Source organism: Triturus cristatus, chromosome 6 (assembly GCF_964204655.1).
Source record: "Triturus cristatus chromosome 6, aTriCri1.1, whole genome shotgun sequence".
Lineage (NCBI taxonomy): Eukaryota > Metazoa > Chordata > Amphibia > Caudata > Salamandridae > Triturus > Triturus cristatus.
The window spans coordinates 1,268,240,128-1,268,255,487 of NC_140589.1; the positions used below are offsets into that span (position 1 = coordinate 1,268,240,128).

Consider the following 15,360-nt stretch of genomic DNA (forward strand, 5'->3'; position numbering starts at 1 on the left):
TTGCACTGCTGCTCTTATATTGCCAGATTCAGCAATGGGAGAGCTGTTGATGAACCTGTCACTCTCCTCCAAATCTGGTGGTGCAATGGCCCCAATACCCACCCACTTCTGCTGGATGAGTAATCAATTGTAATGTCTGATTTAAATATTTTGAATGTAATATTGTAACATGGGGGCATATGTATCAAACTCGCCTTTAGCGAATCTCAAATTGCGAGATTTTGCGATTCGCAAAAACAGATTCGCTAAACGGGATGTATAAAATAAATCGCTAATCATTTGCGATTCCTTAAAAATCGCAAATAATTCGCAGAATCCCGTATTGCGATTTCTTAATAGCGAAATTCGCTAAATAAGAAATCGCAAAAACGGGAATCTGCAAGCCTGGTGCAGGCTGATGACATCACAAACAGGAAACTGTAGTGATTGCCTGCACCTGCTCACCTGAGCCACACCCAGAGGCTGCTTGTGGAGTGTGAGGAGGCTTTCCTGGAGACAGCAACCAGCAATGGATCCCAAACAAAACCAGCAGGGCAAAGATGCAGAAAAAAGAAAGAGAAAGCACAAGTTTTCAGAAAAGGAGCAGGAGGTCCTCATTGAGGAGATGGTCTGCAGCCATGAGCTCCTGTTTGGGAAGAAGGCACTCAAAGTCCCAGAGGCCAGGAAGAGGAAAATCTGGCTGGAAATACAGAGCAAGGTGAATGCTGTTGGAGTCACCACACGCACCATCGAGGAGCTGCGCAAGCGGGGGTATGATATGCGCCAGAGGTCCAAGGAGAGGGTGGCAGCCAGACTCAAGGATGCCACTCAGACTGGAGGAGGACCATCCACTGCAGAGCAGCCAACCCCCCATGAGGAGCTCGTGGAGTCAACCCTCCTGCCTGAGAGCGTTGGTGGTGTGGCTGCAATCGACAGCTCCGACCCCTCATCCAGCAGACAAGGTAAGATGCATGCCAAATCACCCTGCACTCCTCCCCATCCCTTGCACACTCCCCCAAATGCGCATAGTTAACTCCCAACATGCCAATCCAGCCCAGGTCTTACAGCACACCCAGCAATGCATCATGGTACTCGTAGTACTGTGTCTGACTGTGTGTCCATGACACCATCACAAGTAAATGCAACATATGTGTTTTGGGGATCATTGAATAGAAATGTGTCAGAGGTTAGCCGTCAAAGATTTGTAACTTTATTGAGTGCCACATGCAGACAGTAACACAAACTCATATAGTCCCCTTTACATCCACAGCACACGCCATGCCACAAGAAGACAGCGCTGAGGGAGAGGAGCCTGCAGACCCTGCGGACTCCAGCGATGAGACAGAGCAGCAGCCAATTCAGCGCAGGAAGCGTGCACATGTGCCCCCACTGCCTCCATTTGAGGATGAAGTCCCAGCAACAGGCGATGACACCGACAGGAGAGAGGGGAGTCAGGGTGTGACAGACATGCCCCGTCATGACGCACCAACACCAAGGCAAAGGGAACAGGCCATTTCCAGGTCAAGGCCACGGAGCAGCACTGCAACAGAAGGAGAAGGCACCGTGTTCTCCGGCTTGGAACAGTGCATGTTGCAGGAACAGCGCCTGCAAAGCAAGGCAATGCGGTCAATGAATCGCCAGCTAGGCCGCCTACATCAGGACAATCGCAACATGGTAGCGGCAATACGAGAGCTCTGTGCCACTTTGAGGGACACCCAAGCTGCCAATGACAGGGCTGGACGACGTGCCAATGCACGGCTACACAATTATACCAAGGCAGTCAACCGCCTCTGCACCACCACCAGCGCACTCACACGCAGATACCATGCAGGTGGACATGGCACATTGCTGCCAGGACATAGCGCGAGGGCTGGCGCAGGTGACCACTGCTGTGGAACAGCTGCAGACAGCCAATGCAGGTGGCAGCGCACTAATGGCCTCTGCTGAGAGTGAGGACACATCGAGTCGCAGCAGCATCACTCCAACCTTGCCAGGTGAAAGACGCCGCAGTGGCAGACAGGTAGCAGGCCAAGGGCGCACCATGGGGGTCAACCACCCTGGACGGCACCGACGGAGGTGATCATCTGCGGGGACACTGACTGCAACACGGGTGCATTAACCCGCTAAAGGCTGTTTGCCCTATTTCTTGTGCCTTCTCTGCACTGTGTGTACAACATGTGCTGGGGACAATTACAATTTCTTTCATGTTAAGTGTGATTAAACACTTGACACATCATCAGGCTTTGTAGTCTCATTTCCTCAATACTCACCTAAAAGTAGTTTTGTGTGATCTCAGTCCGTCTCTGGCGTCCAGCAGCTGCCCCAACTCCTGGTGCTGGTCTGGCAGGGGGAGCAGGGCGCTCGTCATCCGATGTGTCTGTATCGGTCACATCAATTGTGGTGCCTTTCCTCATTGCCATGTTATGTAGCATTGCACAGCTTGCCACGATTTTACAGCAGGTCTCAGGGCTGTATTGCAGTGCGCCTCCACTCTTATGCAGGCACCGGAAGCGGCTCTTCAGGATTCCGAAGGTTCGCTCAATGACACAGCGTGTAGATCTGTGTGCCCTGTTGTAGCTCCTCTCACTTGCATTTGCAGGATCCAGGTATGGGGTCAGGATGAAGTCGCGCACTGCATAGGCACTGTCACCTGCATGGAAAAAAACACAATAGGTGAGTCAATGTCCCCCCCCCTCAACTGATGTAGTGGATGTATTGATGTGTGCAATGTATTTACCGAGCAGGTACCCCTCCCCAAACTCTCCAGCACTCAGACGTCTGTGTATTCCACTGTGTCGGAAGATGAAGGAGTCATGTGTACTGCCGGGGTATTTGGCTACGATGTCGGTGATGTGATACTTAGCGTTGCACACAATCTGTATGTTGAGGGAATGGTAGCATTTCCGATTCCTGTAGACATATTCAGTTTCTGCTGGGGGTGTGATGGCCACATGGGTCCCGTCAATGCAGCCGATGACGTGGGGGAAACGTGCAATCTGGTAGAAGTCCAGTATCGTTTGTTGTAATGCCTGTTGGGTGGTGGGGAAGTAAATGTGATGTGGGAGCCTCAGTAGCATTGCATCTAGGAAGGCATGGAAGAAGCGCGAAAGTGCACTCTGTGACACCCCACCAACCTCCGCTATGACCCGTTGAAAACTCCCTGACGCGAGGAGGTGCAGGGAGCACAGGACCTGCACATGTGTGGGAATTGTTTGTGTCCTGCGAGTAGGGTGCTCCAAGTGGGGTTTCAGCTCCTCAATCAGGTCCATTATGGTCTGTGGGTGCAGTCTGTACTTGTCATAGATCTCCTCTTCAGTGTTCTGTAACAGGGTGATGCGCAGCCTGAAGATACGTTCCTGTCTCATTCTCCTGTGTGCAAGGGCCCGAATACGCAGCCTCCTGGCTATCACGTACATAGCAGCCATTGTGGGTGTGTTTGTTGCATTGTGGGCTGGTTTTTGTACCTTGCACCAGTTTACCACCTGCAAGCAATTGGTGTTAATAGCGATTTCTTAATTAGCGAATTTCGTGAAATCGCAATTTGAGATTTTTTCATACATGTGTTTGCGATTTCTTAGCTAGCGATTTCTTGTTAGCGATATTCGCAACGCTAAGGAATCGCAAATTAGGTATTCGCTGGGAAATTCGCAGTTTTCTTGTTTCGCAGCCTAAGAAATCGCTAATTTAGCGATTTCTTATTTTTCAGTTTGGAAGTGTGTCATACATATGAAATAGCGAAAAATCAGTCGCAAACGCTGTTTTTTTGCGAATCGCAGCGTTTGCGACTAATTTTTGCTTTCATACATATGCCCCCTAGATCTTTGTACAACATATCAGATCTTAGCCTTGTTCTAAAGATGGCTGATGTCTAATGTCTACTTGGGCCTTGTTCTTGTTATATGTAAATAACCAGTAAATTAAAAAAAAAAAATTCTGTACAGTGAACGGAGTGTAGCTGGGCATAAGATGCTGAGGGGTAGCTAAGAAGTCAAGGATGGAGCCAAAGGAGGTGATGTAATCATTACAGGGGCAACAAACAACCAGGGACGAAAGCTGAACAAAAGGAATGAGATGATGATGAGTCCTAAGTGAACCAAGAAGTCAAGGGATGGGGCCGCTGTGAGAAGCCTCGGACCCAAGGAGAGCAAAGTGCTAAAAGTAGAAGCTTCTTTTCCCTCCTGTGCTTCAGCTTATCTTGGGGCCTGGGGTTTGGTTTCGCTTAGGCACTGGGAATATGCATGAACACAGGATTTTTTTCTGAAGCCACCTTTGCACGAACACCCTCGTATCACCAGGCAAAGTTCACTGACGGGGAAACTTTTTCTTTTGTGCGGATAAACTCACTGGTCCCCCAGCCAGTCCCAGCTGATAGTTTCTGGTCATTTAAAGGCCATCATGCATTTACCACAGTAATGGGATCAGTTTCAGCCATATTGATTGGTTGTGAGCACCAGAGTTCCACAGCTCTGGGCCTGCTTACATTATTTCAATGTGTTTTAGTCTTTTTGATATAATAAAAATTAATACTTGTAGTCCCTAATGATAAAAAAAAAATATTCAAGTCTTGGGTGTCAGACATTTGAATTCCACATACTTACCAGAGTGACACAATTGTCTCTGAAGTTGGAGTTAGATCACCGGTCCTAAAGTCAGCAATTTAGTCACTATCCTGATTATATGCCAATCCTTTGACTCCTTGATCATGCACATCTCTAAAGATGGGAGTTTATTCAGTGTGACTTAGTGTGCACATTTTTCTGTACCCTTTTGAGTATCTCTCCATTAGATTTTGCATTTGGGAGAGCATTCGTTATTGCCGTAGAGGTAATGTGTAAAACGTCCTGCTCCTTTTAAATTTTTTTTCTCCATTTTAAAAAGACGACGGCATCAGCAGCCTTAGGTAGGACCTATGAGCCGATGGGAAGACGTTCTAGGTACAGGAATTCATGTTAGTAGCTGTACATTTTACTTTGACTCTATATAACATAATATAGTGTTAGTGTGGGGCTTTTCTATCCTTTGCCAACTATCTTGCATCTCGTCTATTCCCTTTTCCTGTTTAAGTAATGTGTATATGGCAGTCGCCCATACTAGTCAGAATTGTCTGATGCCGAGTATAGTTTTGGAATGGGTTGAAGATGATTGGTTATAATCTTCTACCTGCTAGGCAAATTATTGTAAAATTGCAGCAGAAGTAATGCTTTGGGATACTGTTTACTTTTGACTCTTCTAATGTATTGCTTTACTTTTTTTTTTTTTTTTTTTTTTGTAGTTGACTGAATTTCGGGAGCAAATGCAATCAAAATTTCCAGCAATTCCAAAAAATCAAGAGCAGCCTGCAATGCCAAACTCCTTTGATTGGGACGAACTATTCAAATCTAAATAAACAGTGAAGAAAGCTTGTACACCTCTCTCATTAAAGCAGCATTGGAACGAAAACTACCAACACAGTACTGATTTCAGCTGTTCGTCTGTTTAGCTGAAACTTTCTGAAGTTAAATCTGCTGGCAAAGAAAAATCAAAAGGGAAGCAGTGATGCGAAATCCACTGACGGAGAGATTAACATAAGATTAAAGAAAATCCATGAAATATTGGACATCTATGTTTGTACGTTGTGGTGCATAACACCTTTGCCAGTCATCATGGACAGAAGATGCTATGGTTGTGCCTCAAAGTTTACTGTCTTCAAGAAAGAGTGTGGGTGCAAGAACTGTGGCAAATCATTTTGTTCTGGATGTATTGGGTTTAGTGCAGTTGTTCCTCGCTGTGGGAACACCCAGCAGAAAGTGTGCAAACAGTGTCACGTTGAGCTAACTGGAGGAGTGTCTCAAAAGAACAATACGACAAAATGGTCTCCACCAGCGAACTATAAAAAACGGGTGGCTGCTTTAGAAGCTAAGCAAAATCCGCCAAGTGGTCCACTGTCTGGTCCAGTGAGAGCCCCGGGAGTACTGGATTCAAGATATAAAGGCCTTAGCAAAGAAGACAGAGCTATTGCGGAGAGGCTGGAACGATTGAAAGAGGAAACCAAACCCAAAATAGCTGTGTCTGATGCAGAGATAGAATCCAGGCTTGCCGCCCTCAGAAATAACCCTCTAAAACCTATTCCCACCACTGAGGAAATGGAAGACAGGCTTGCTGCATTACAGGGGGTAATTCCTCCATCGAAAGTTCTTAAACCAGTGCACCAGCCACCAGATAGCAGAACTGAAGCACAAAAGGCTGCAGACCTTTTAACACAGCTCACAGAGGAGGTGGCCATTGATGGAAGATTTGAACCAGCTACTAAGCTTGATGGTGCCGCACTTCCAACCATGAACAATCTTAGCCAAGCAGGTGGGAATGAAGTTTGGAAAAACCTTTCTGTGAACCTAGATCCAGAGCAGCTACAGGAGGAGAAAGAAAGATTACTAGCTGAGGCTGCTGCTGAACTGAAGAATGAAAACACCAGGGATGAGAAGATCCTAGAAATTGGAAAGAGACTAGCAATTCTCCGAGGTCAAAACCCTGATGATGTAACCATAGATGACTATAAGCTGCCAGACAGTGATGATGAAATAGAAGAAGCAGCCATTCAAAGAATACTTAAACAGCTTACTGAGGAAGCAAATCTGGATGAAGCTAGTGGCTTCAATATCCCAGCAGATAACACCAGCATAACAGATCCTGCAAAACCGAACCCTTCTAGAAGGACAAAAGCGAAGGCCCCTGTCCAGCCCACTGCAATTTTTACAAAAAAACCTGTTCAGTTGAACAAGGCAATGGACAGTGATGATGAAGAACTGCCATGGTGCTGCATTTGTAACAATAATGCTACTCTTCGATGCCATGGCTGTGATGAAGACCTCTATTGCCAGCGATGCTTCCTGGAAGGGCATGATAAGTTTGACCGTAAGGAACACAGAACATCCAACTTTCAGCCTCCTCGTAGGCAGTAATAAGACCTTAATCTCTCCTCTTGGAAGAATCTATAATCTGGCTATGAGGGAAGAAATGTTCCAAATCTAGGTATGATGGGAGTTCACTTGAACTGTTCATGAAAAGGTTACAATGCTGCTTTAATACCTCTTCACGCTTTTATGTTTGCTTTTGTTGTGTATGCTTTTCAGGGTCTCAATTACTAGTAGTCTTTCTCTAACTGAATTGTAAAATTCAAGGAAAAACGCTACTTGGTGGAAGACTTGTAAATGAATGCTTAATCACTGATTACTTGTTAACCATGTACATTTTCCAGCATGATTTAACATGGAAGTGCACACGCATTTCCTAAAAAACGCATGTGCACATGGACATGCATGGCATGTCCTAAGTTGTTTTTTCTTGACGTTTTGGTTGGGAGCTCCAGTGCATATGACATAAAAATAAACACGGCACTGAGTACCTTACACCCTTTCCCCAAGTGCAATAATCTAGCTGGATGTGCAAATCACAAGTGGGAAATGGAGCCCGCACTTTTTCTGGATTAGGATATTCTTTTGAATAAAGTTTATTGAAATATTCATTAACATGATGTTATCTTCTGTTCCATTGAAAAAGATGAAGTTGGCTCATTTAAAAAAAAAGCTTTGATATTGGTTAAAAAACATAATAAAATATCATTAAATGGAAAAGCATGGGAAATTAAAATGAGAGGCAGGACTGAATGAATGAGTTGTAAATTGCACAATAGAGCACTATATCTAGGGCACGCTTGATCTGGTGCTAGAAAAGATTGTAAAACGTGAGTGCAAGTTTCAAAGACCACTTTCCTAATGCGTTGAGACACTTGGGCGTGTCTACCTTGCATTTTTGTACCATTTGAGTATATTGTCGTTTCAGTTAATTGGTATTGCAAATAAATTGGCTCTGATTCATGTAAATCTTTTCCTAACTAAAGACTATTTTGCAGACATAATATGATCACAGAACACACTCTAGCATGTTAACACCTTCATTCAAGATCAGCTTTGAGCCAGTTATTACCAATGTACAACTTTCGTGTAGGAAGGTTAGAAATGTAATGCTCCTTTTTGGAATGCCACAGCTTCACTCTCCCTAGGAGACTTGCTTGGTTCTTGTACGTTTTCACAAAATTATTCTGATAAAAAGGAGCCTTGTTATTTGTGAGTAAAGGTGCCAAAAGTATTTTGTGAATTCTCTCACAAGTGTTTAAGACTACTGTGTGTCTTTTCAGATATACTATTGTGTTAACATACATCATATGACCTAGTAATGTGCTATCAACCTATAATAACTATCCGTATACTTAGTATACATGTAAATGAAAACAATAAACCGAATCATGCACACTAAGATACATACATATAAATGATAATGTGCACACAAATAAATGCATTGAGGGTTCAAAAAGGAGGCAAACAGCAAAGCACAAGACCCTCCTGGATTGTTCACACAACACTCAAGTGAATATATATGAATCATTCTAGCACCTGCATATATATGATTATGCATATCCAGGTGCATTGGTAAATGATGAAGCTAAACAATAGCCAGGAGCGTAATTTGACTATGATAAAAATAAAAAATCTGAAAAGGATCAAAAAGCAACCGATGATACAGAAAGACCGGTAGAAGCAGCTGATCTTGTTTCTCATGTTTAACTGAGATATTTTCATTCTGTTAGTGATCGCATATCAAAAGGTCAGACTTCCAAGCACAATAGTGTTGAAGAAGGTAGACAAGATTAGAGTTGATTTAGTGATACAAACCATTTTGATACCAGAATATGCTGGAGGAATTAATTGCTTTAGTAAAATCATTGAAGTTGATGAAGATGCAGCACAAATAGAGAAGTCGTAGACGGTGCAGGTGAGACATCAGATTTTGCTTCCGGTCAAAGTTGATGGTGCAGCAGTCACAGCGAGAACCAAATGTGAAGAAAAACTTGGCACTTCTGTGAAAGGCGAAACCAGTGATCTCGCATACAGTGGTTGTGACACATGCATTAGATACTCAAACGAGCACGGAGTATAAACAATTGCATCACATAGCAATATGCTTCATGATGCAATACTGGCTGATTTAGCTCCTAATGGTCCACAAGTATCATGTTTTTTTCAGGAGAAGAGTCCAGATGACTGTGATTGGAATTCATGCACTGAAGGGGTGGTCTCACATAAGGTTGTTGAATCTTATGAAAGCACGGAGTCCAATGTTCATTACGATGGGAAAGCAAGTCTCCACCCAAATAAAAAGCGTAGCCTGGCAGATGTGATGTTCAGTTGGATATGCTATGTTGATATTCATGCTTATAAAGATGATTTTTACAATGACACTACAAATTTGAAAACAGTGCACCCAAAAATGCAGGTATAATTTTAAAAATTGCTTTAAATCCAGCCAATAATCCAGAGCCAAATCTTTTGCTTATGTGTGAAACACTAATTGTATTGGAAGCATGAAACACAGAATCAATCAAATAAGCAAAGTCACTTGGGAACTGAGTGTACAAAAGCTGCTGTGTTTCTGATGCAGAGCGTGCAGATTGAAAGGCAAGTTTCTACAACAGGGGCTATAGGAATCTCTTTTTATGTTAGAATTGCAAGAAGCGTACTCAATTTATTGACACTTACATTCAGGAAATTGACCCTTGGCCATGTAGCAATATCAGAAGCTTTTCTTGGAGTAGGATACAGTGTGACTCCACAATTTTACAATTCTCTGAACACGTATGAGAAGCATGTCTTGGGCTGAGACCACTAGAATTAAGCTTGTGTGCAAATAACAGCTACCGTTGTTTAAAAGAGTGTGGTTAAAAATGAAGAAAAATGCAGGTGCATCAAGTAACTTGAAAGTACAACTAGGATTGGAGGAGATGCAAGCTCCATGACTAGTGATCTTGTTCCAAAGAAGTGCCTGTCCCAAAGAATTAGTACAGGAATATGAAGTTCTGAATAGAACATTCCCTTCGGTGAGACAATGCAATTCGAAGGAAGTTAGCAAGAAGTTTGAAGAAATGTATTGGTCTGGGTTGCAAGTTTCCGCTGTGGTATAATACCCACATGCTTCTGCACCTCCCGGCTAACCGATTTAGCTATTTTCATAAATATTTTATAATCCTTGTATAGGAGCGTGATGGGGTAGTATGAACTGCATTTGAGTTTTCACACGCTTTTATAAACACACAAGGAGGCTTTTATTTAAAAGAATTTGGCAGCTCTCCATTTCTTGAAATATGGTTGTACACTTCTGGCAGGTAAAAAGCTTATAATTTGGAGACTGGTTTACCTAGCACATAACAAGATGATGGACGGAGTGCTGAAATGTTTCAAACACTCACCCAGTGCCATATCTGGGTTAAACCCATCGTTTTTTTGCTCACCATACCACCCCAGCTTGAACCCAGGCATTTGCAAAGCAATCTTGACCTTGCTCTCCTTGGGAACACTCCAGCCGGAACTGCTAAGCCAGATCCTCCCTGAGGTTTTATCTCTCACAACACATAGCACCGGCCCTGAAATGTTACCCATGGGTAAATCAGAATTCTATTTATTCTGCCTATAAGATTCCTTTGAAGAAGGACATGGCTATGAGCCCTGCTTATCCTGCCCCATAACCCTCTCCACCATCTTCTCCACAGTTAATAATCGAGGATCCCTTACACATTACACCTCGGGGATCTTCACATACAGATCCAGATGGGGATCATATTGATGCAGACACTCATTTGCCTGTAGATCCATGGAATGATTACACCATTGACCTTCCATTAGATAATGACCCCGACCTTTACCCTTCAAAGCCATAACCACCAGACGATAATATGGCTCAACAACTCCTTGCTAGAGCAGCTGAGTATCATGAGCTGGCCTTGCATAAATAGTCTTTAGAAGAAAACTTTTTATTTTAAACACTTGAGTCCACACACATGTCAAGTCAAACACTCCCCATGCTTAAAGGCATGATGAGGCATGCAGAGGATATCTTCAAAGACCCTGTAAGAGCAGGTATTTTAACTCGCAAGAGTGGATACAAAATATAAACTCTCACCATCCGATCCTGTGTTTAACAAAGGACAATTACCTCTCGACTCCCTAGTAGTGTCCAATGCTTGCAAAAGAGCTAATTCACATACCTCTGGTGATGCACCTCCCCCAGACAAAAAATTTAACATTATAGATGCCTCGGGAAAACAAGTGGCTGTTCAAGCCGCCAACCATTGGAGCATCGCGAATACACAGGGCCTACTAGCTAGATACGACCGGGCACTGGGATGAAATGGAGCAGCAGCTCTAATACCTCCCAGAAAAACACAAAGCCAAGGCACAACAGTTAGTCGAAGAGGGAAAACTCTTCTCTAAGTCCTCAGTCAGATGTGCTCTAGAGGCAGCTGACACCGCAGCTAGGGAGATCAATACCAGCATTCTCCTTAGAATGTATGCATGGTTTAGGATTATGGGGTTTAAGGCTGACGTTCAACAGTTCATTTTAAACACCCCCTTTGACAAAGAACACCTTTTTGGTCCTGTAGTCAACCAGTCCTTCGAAAAAATGAAAAAAGATACTGAAGTGGCAAAGTCCATGGAAGCGCTCCAGTCCCCATCAAATAGGGGCTCCTTTCGCTGCACCTTTTACAGAGCAGGGTCTGAAAAAGCATCCTCAGACCCAAATGCTCCTCTTATTAAAAAAAACAATGGATCCTCTACCTCTAGAGGTTTCTATAGAGGAGGACATAGAGCAAACAGTTCCAAAGGTATCGGTAAAGGTGCCACACCGCCTAACACCCCTTTTTCCTAACAAACAGTGACTTGCCCACACTGAGCCCCCCCCCCTCCCCATCACTTAACACCTGTCGGGGACAGACTTCTACAATTGCTCCCCATTTGACAATTCATAACAACTGACAAATGGGTAATCAATATTTTCCGACATAGTTATTGCCTGGAGCTTACCACCAATCCTCCAAACATTCCACCATGCAATCACAAGCTGTCGTCAGACCATTTACAGTTACTCAAACAAACAGTGCAATCTCTCCTAGGGAAAGGAGCCATAGAACCAGTTCCATTACAGTGCCAAGGTTCTCTATTTTCTAATCCCCAAAAAGGTCGGCTCCTTAAGACCAATTTTGGATCTCAGAGCGTTAAACTACTACATACTGTCAGAACACTTCCATATGGTAACGCTTCAACAGGTCTTTCCTCTTCTACAGCAAGGCAATTTTATGTCTACAGTAGACTTAAAAGATGCATATTTTCACATTCCCGTTCATCTAGCTCATCGCAAATATCTCAGAGTTGTGGTAGCAGACAAACACTACCAGTTCAAAGTACTCCCATTCGGAGTAACTACAGCTCCCAGAGTATTTACCAAATGTTTAGCAGTAGTAGCAACTCGTCTCAGAAGACCACAAATTCATGTCTTCCCATACCTAGACGACTGGCTCATCAAAGCCAGCGCACACCAAAAGTGCCTAGAACATGCTACACCTACTCTACCAATTGGGTTTCACAGTCAACATGCAAAAGTCTCACCTACAGTCTTCACAAATACAATCTTACCTAGGAGCCACTCTCAACACTCACACGGCTCTAGCCTCTCCCAATGCAGCCTGAATTTGCAATATCCATACTCTATTGCTGCAGCTCCAAACCTAGCCAGCCAGGACTTTTGTGTGGCTACTAGGAATGGTGGCTTCAAGCAAGACTACACATGCTTCCACTCGTCCACTACAAGAATGCGTAGCACGTCAGTGGAATCAATCACAGGGTCAATTAACAGATGTAGTGTTGGTAGACCGCCGCACCCATTGCGCTCTGCAGTGGTGGAACCCACAAAATGTATTAAAAGGGTGGCCTTTCATTGACAATGTTTCCCAGATCGTGCTAATAGAAGACGGACTTCTCACAGGTTGGGGTGAACATCTCCTTCATTACACAATTCAGGGTCTCTGGGACGACAAACACAAACGTCTCCACATCAACTATCTAGAGCTTTGAGCAGTATTTCAAGCACTGAAAGCTTTTCAGTCTCATCTCACAGGCAAAACGGTCCTAGTCCGCACAGACAATATGACAGCGATTGTACTATGTACAAAAACAGGGAGGGACACATTCTCTCCAACTGTCACGCCCGTCTTGGACAGTTTGGAAATGTGCAATCCATCACAAAATTCACCTTCTGGCAGAACACCTTCCAGGTGTGAACAATCAAATTGCCAACCTCAGCAGATGGATGCAGCAAATACACGAGTGGGAACTTCAACCCCAAGTTCTCCTGCCATACTTGCAACAATGGTGATACCTGCAAATAGAAGCCCAAACTTCGCCTCCAGGTTCCCAGACCCTATCTCCAAAGGCAATGCCCTATGAATGAATTGGTCAGGGGTATTTGCCTACGCTTTTCTGCCTCTCCCACTCCCTCCGTTTTTGGTTCTGAAACTCAGGCAAACATCACTCACGCTGATTTTGGTAGCTCCCACATGGGCCCGTCAACCATGGTACCCCACCCTGTTAGAGCTGTCGATAGTTCCGCATCAAAAGCTACATCTCACATCCAGTCTTCTCACTCAGAACCATGTAGAAATCAAGCATACAAATCCCAAGGAGCTCAACTTAATGATTTGGCTCCTGAGGTCATAGAGTTTTAATATTTACATTTGCCACCAGACTGTATGACTGTTCTGAGAGAAGAAAGAAAACCTACGACCAGAGCTTGCTATGCTGCAAAGTGAAAACCATTTGTTGTCAGCTGTAACAACAACAAAATTATTCCTCAACATGCATATGCTCAGAACATAATCTGTTACCTTCTGCACTTACAGCAATGTGCGCTAGCTTACACATCTATTAGATTCCACCTGGCAGCAGTAGTTGCATTTTTGCAGAACAGACAGTTTATTTAAAGTTCCTGTCATTAAAGCCTTTGTGGAAGGCTGAAAAAGATTAATACCACCAAGAATCCCTCCGGCACCAGTATGGAATCTTGACGTTGTACTTAGACATATGGGTCCACCCTTTGAACCATTACACAATTGTCCATTACAGTTTCCTTCATGGAAGGTTGCTTTCCTCATTGCAATTACTTCATTAAGGAGAATCCCAGATTCCTGCCCAAAGTAGTACCTGTGTTCTTTCCTCAAACTGATTCAGTAGCACAACGTGCTCTTCACACTCTTGATATCTGAAGAGCTTTATTGTATTATATCGAAAGGAAAAAAGATTTTCATAAGACAAAGCAACTGTTTGTTTCATTTGCACCGTTACGCAAAGGCAATCCTATTTCTAAATCTACAATTTCAAGATGGATTGTTAAATTCATTCAAACCTCCTACGCAAAAGCTAAACTAACCTTATCCATACCCCTAGAGCGCATTGCACTTGCAAAATAGTACATCAATGGACTTTTTAGGTAACATTCCTATAGCTGACATTTGTAAAGCAGCAGCATGGTCTACACCACACACATTTACCCAACACTATTGTGTGGATATACTAGCACTCCAACAAACCAATTTAGGGCAAGCAGTGCTAAAGACACTTCTTCAGACAACTGCAACATCTATTGGTTAGCCACCGCTTTGGGAGAGTGTTAGATCTGGGGGTCTCTAGTTGGCAGGGTAGGTACCACTGTCCAAGTAGGGACCCTTGCTTCTAGTCAGGGAAAGGGGGATACACTGTTAAGATAACCCCTGCTCACCCTCTAGGTAGCTTGGCCTGAGCAGTCTAGGCTATCAAAGGCAATGTGTAAAGTATTTGTACCAACACTCACAGTAACACAGTGAAAACACCACAGATTTACTCCACACCAGTTTTAGAAAAATAATGTATCTTTACTAAAAACTTCACAAGACCAAATACTACAGACAAACCAACATATAATTCAAAAAGGTTACTTCAAAGATAGTTCAGAGTTTGCAGAAAGTACTCCAGGATGTAAAAGTCAGTGTCCTGCACAATGCGACTCTCAACGCACAAAATGCGACACTTTCGTGCCCAACAGTACCTGTAGTTGCGATAAGGTTCCCAAAAGCTATAACAAGGAAGCTTGCAAAGGCGATGCGATACTCCTGAGATCCTGGGGAGGCTTTGCAGCAGCCCTGCTTCACGCAGCAGAGGTGGATGCGCCGGCTCCGATCTGTAAGGGGAGGATGCGATGACTTTGGCCTTCGTTGCGTAGGTTTCTTAGGGGGAAGCTTCACGCACAGGTTCGATGCGACACTCTTCGATGTGGTGCGATGCGTGGCGCAGCGTTGCCTTTTGGCGCCGCAACTCTCGATGCGCCACGGAACGGGACTCTGCGTCGACGCACGCAGCGACTGGAGTCTTTCCCGCACCGGCAGTGGTGCGGCTCGCAAACTGGTTCTGCGACGACCCTCGCAATGTCAGGAATCTTCACGCTTCGGGACGATGCTCGACGCACTCGGCGATGCGGGGACCCTGC

At 44.1% G+C, this 15,360-nt stretch overlaps 2 protein-coding genes across 2 annotated transcripts in view; both read left to right on the forward strand.

Annotated features, from left to right (window-relative positions):
- TMEM242 (transmembrane protein 242) overlaps window positions 1–7,484 on the forward strand; it is a 105,700-nt gene extending 98,216 nt beyond the window's left edge. The window contains exon 4 of the mRNA XM_085612224.1: window positions 5,252–7,484. Within this exon, the coding sequence (XP_085468350.1) occupies window positions 5,252–5,365 (114 nt within the window). The 3' untranslated portion in view covers window positions 5,366–7,484. The remainder of the gene's footprint in view (window positions 1–5,251) is intronic.
- ZFYVE19 (zinc finger FYVE-type containing 19) lies at window positions 5,622–7,484 on the forward strand. Its single transcript, XM_085612223.1, has one exon. The coding sequence runs from the start codon at window positions 5,622–5,624 to the stop codon at window positions 6,915–6,917; it is 1,296 nt and encodes a 431-aa protein (XP_085468349.1). The 3' UTR covers window positions 6,918–7,484.
- Window positions 7,485–15,360: the final 7,876 nt, after the last annotated feature.